We start from the raw sequence: 3841 nt of genomic DNA on the forward strand, positions 1-3841 counted from the left end.
ATTACAATTAATGGCAAAAGGAATGTTTGGAAATGTAAACTGATATTTCCAACTGACACAATACAGCAAAAGATAGAAATAACTGGCTTAAAACCATTTTTTGTTGGTGAAAATACTAATGGCCTAAGACTTTTGCACAGTTTTGTATATGCATTTGTTTCTCTCTGTGATGGATTGGTTCATAAACATGACTCCATAAGGGGTGTTATTTATTTTTCTTGGAAATCAGATTGCTGGAAGTGTTAAGAGTATTAGAGAAAGACAGGTACTTGGGATGGATTTGCCTGGTATGGCTATGAGTCTGGCCTCAGCTTGCAGGCTTTGCAATGACAATTCCCTCTTTGTTTGAGCATTATAGATGCATTATGTAAGCAGACGCTGAGATCACCAGCCACACAGCTGTTTCACTCCTTTGAGAAGAAAATGGCAGTTACTTCATCTTAAACACAATTTAAAACATTTTGCCTATGAAAAATTGCAAACGACAAGCCTTTGAAAGCTAAGCGTATTATGTATTTGAATAAAAGTGTTATAGTAATAGTTGTTTGGGGATGTCATTTATTATATTTTTTATAATTAGTAGTCAAATAATTTAAATGAACAATCAAATGATCAATTAATCATAAAATACTAAACATCTGCATGACTTCAACAACTCTGTGGCCATTAAAAATGAAAAAAAAAAAAAAAAAAAAATTTAGATCACTGTATTTAAATTATTTATAAATAATATATATTATTTTTTTAATATAAATTGTCAATAATCAATGTCAATAATCTTAATTATGTAAATTAACCAATTAATTTTTCAATACTGTAAATCTTAGGTGTAGGACTTCACATATATGGAATCATTTTTAGCCATTTTTTTTTTATTTTGCAGTTCAAGTTTAGTATCTATTTGCTAGTAATAATGTAAGTGTTGAACATAACTATACAGAAATTTGTTAAAAATATATATTATGCATGGACATGTATGAAATTAATAACCGTAGTTAAGGTAAACACAAAAACATCATAGATGAAAGCCATTCATGCTGTTTTAATACATTTAATAGTGCATTTTGACCACGATTAATCTGTACAGATATAACATTAATAATAAAAAAGATAAACAACTTTCTAATTTCTGTAACTTAGTGTAACATTTACATTAAAATAAGATGCATACAAAAACACGATATGAGTGATATAAATACAGAGCGGTTTAAGTTAACTGTCATTGTCATGCGTTATTCTCAGTTTGGCAGCATACATTTAAATTACACACGTTTATGATACACCGCCATGGACAGGCACGCAAGTAGCAATAAATCGAGACATCGAACCCAGGACCGACAATCATAAAGCACCTCAATAGGAGTACTGGACTCATCCGAAGCATCACGTCAGAAAGAAATCGGTTGGGTGATCGCAGCACTCCTACTTTGATGACGTGACCGCAGGCCTGGTTATAGTTAAGTGTAAATGCAAGCTTTGTAACTATTTTAGACTTTTACTTCATTTCTGGTTAACACTGACAAACAAACAGACATAATTTCCCCTCGTACATTCTTTACCATCCTCTGACAAAATTATTGCCTTGGTAGCCCCTATAATCCAACCTGAACATCCAACCCAAAAATAAAAAGTTTTTCCTATCCTTTGAGTCTTTCGTAATACTCTCTTTTCCCAGGGCTCAAGATGTTAAATGGCCGAGACAGCTGGATGAATTTTATTGGTTTGCAGCACTGATCTCGACCAATCACAGGCCTCAGAGTGAGTAAACTGTATTTATGTTTTCTTTGGAGTCCTGTGTTGAATCCTCGGATTACTTTGCAATGTATAATTGGTCCACATTGGTCTCAGCTTTGGCTTTGGTGCTGTTGGAACCCTCTGTGCAGTTTAAGTGTCTACATGCTCTAGTCTTTTCCTCTATCACACATTTCCTGTCTTCATTTCAAAGGTGTGCCAGCCACCACCTTCCGTCTTGTATATAGACAAACATGTCTGTCCATCCATTCATCCATCAATCCATTCTCTTAAATATTACGAAAGCACTGTACACAGCTTTGCAGACTATGTAACAGTGACACACACACACAGAAACAGGTTTAAACACTATATTGCAGCGGGTGTCAGTGCATGGAATATGTCTCATTTGTCAATAATACACGCATTCAAATCAGACACACTATACATAGGCTCACATTCAAAAATACACATACATACTTGCTTCTCAGAAGCAAAAGCACCTCCCGTTTTATGTAGTCACCATATGACATGATCAGTAACAAGGTCAAACGTTGTGCCGTCAGTGATGATGATGTCATAGCAGCAGGAACGCCCATTTCCAGTCTTTCAGGCTTATCGTTTGATGGCCATCAAAATGGCAAGAGCTTTGACCTATGTAGCTTGTTGATTTCAGCACAGTCGTTGGTCTGTATCATATAAGGGCTCAGATCGTATGTTAAGGGAGTTTAAAATCATCATCTTCCTCTCTAACGTAAGAGTTTGTAGAGAGGTGAAATGAAACGTCAAAGCACATGCCAGGTTGTGTGTGTGTGTGTGTGTGTTTATTTATCCAGGCAGGTAAAGGAGTCACGGATCCGCACCACCTCTGCAGCACACAGTTGACCATACAGCTTATTGTACCATTCAGGGCAACGACCCCTAAAATAGAAAAAGAAAAAAAGTATGTGAGTGATGTAGTCATTGTATTAATTAAAATATTTGAATTAAATATTTACTATAAAATAAAATAATTATTTGTTTTAGAATATCTTATTATTTGTATTATTTTAAATGATTAAATATTTAATTTAATAAAATAAATAATAATAATAATATTTAAAATATGCATTACATATTTATTAAATAAATTCCAACAATATTTACAAATAAATATATTAAAATTTTTTATTTTAACGCCATTGAGTTCCTGACGTACTGATAGACTTCCGTGTTATGCTCCAGTGTCTCCACGATCCTGCACTCTAACAGGTCCTCATCCCAGCGTTCCTGCTCCCGCAGAATCCGCTGCAAGACGTCCTCAGCCGATGCAGGCACGTCCACGCACACTTTCCACTGTCGCAGAGACGACCCGTCCTGGACCTATCATGAAAGACGATGACGCTACAGTCATTAACACTTCCAGCACAATCATCTCGTTACTTTTGTTCCTCACTAGCAGGATCACCGCAGTCATCAATGTGATTTCATCCTAGCTCAGAGGATGCCCAGTCTGCTCCTGGAGGGCCACTGCCCTGCAGAGTTTAGCTCCAACCTGCCTGAATACACTTAACTGGAAGTTTCTAAGTATTCCTGAAGACCTTGATTAACTGGTTCAAATATGTTTAATTAGGATTTGAGCTAAACTCTGTTGGATAGAGGCCTTCCAAGAGCAGGATTGGACAGCCCTACTTCATGGGTACATGAAATACTGTCCAAGGACTAGAGAACTGAGTGAACACAAGTGTGTTTTGGTCGATGAGAAGTGCTAGAACAACCGACAAACTGATGTCATGCTGGGCTCTAGGCCAAAACAGAGCTGGGAAATGATACTTTCACATGAGAAAAAAAAAAGCGATATAAGAAAAATAGACAGTTTTTCCTTTAGGCACAATCAAGAAAATGAGCAAAGGAAGTGAGCGTGAACATGTAATGGAAATATGAAAAAGAGTGACCAAGTGACTCGAATAGGGAGTGTATTTATATAGTTTCTTTACCTTCTTGTATGCGAGCTCAGCGTTTTCAGGAGTCGAGCAGCTGTCATAACCCTTGAATTTGTCCTTGGCTTCTTTAAACAGGGCATCAGTACTGTCTTTTATGAGACTTTTGGAGCTACAAGAACCGCAGTCTT

At 36.3% G+C, this 3841-nt stretch overlaps 1 protein-coding gene across 2 annotated transcripts in view; it reads right to left on the minus strand.

Moving 5' to 3' along the window:
- Positions 1 to 1034: 1034 nt before the first annotated feature.
- The window catches only part of LOC107750042 (rho GTPase-activating protein 7-like), a 68840-nt gene continuing 66033 nt past the window's right edge, over positions 1035 to 3841 (minus strand). For both annotated transcript variants that reach the window (XM_016565294.1, XM_016565295.1), the window contains exon 14: positions 1035 to 2652. In XM_016565294.1, coding sequence (XP_016420780.1) covers positions 2556 to 2652 — 97 coding nt within the window. In that variant the 3' untranslated portion in view covers positions 1035 to 2555. The remainder of the gene's footprint in view (positions 2653 to 3841) is intronic.

This window comes from Sinocyclocheilus rhinocerous, unplaced genomic scaffold (genome assembly GCF_001515625.1).
Source record: "Sinocyclocheilus rhinocerous isolate Xijiao unplaced genomic scaffold, SAMN03320098_v1.1 scaffold2829, whole genome shotgun sequence".
Lineage (NCBI taxonomy): Eukaryota > Metazoa > Chordata > Actinopteri > Cypriniformes > Cyprinidae > Sinocyclocheilus > Sinocyclocheilus rhinocerous.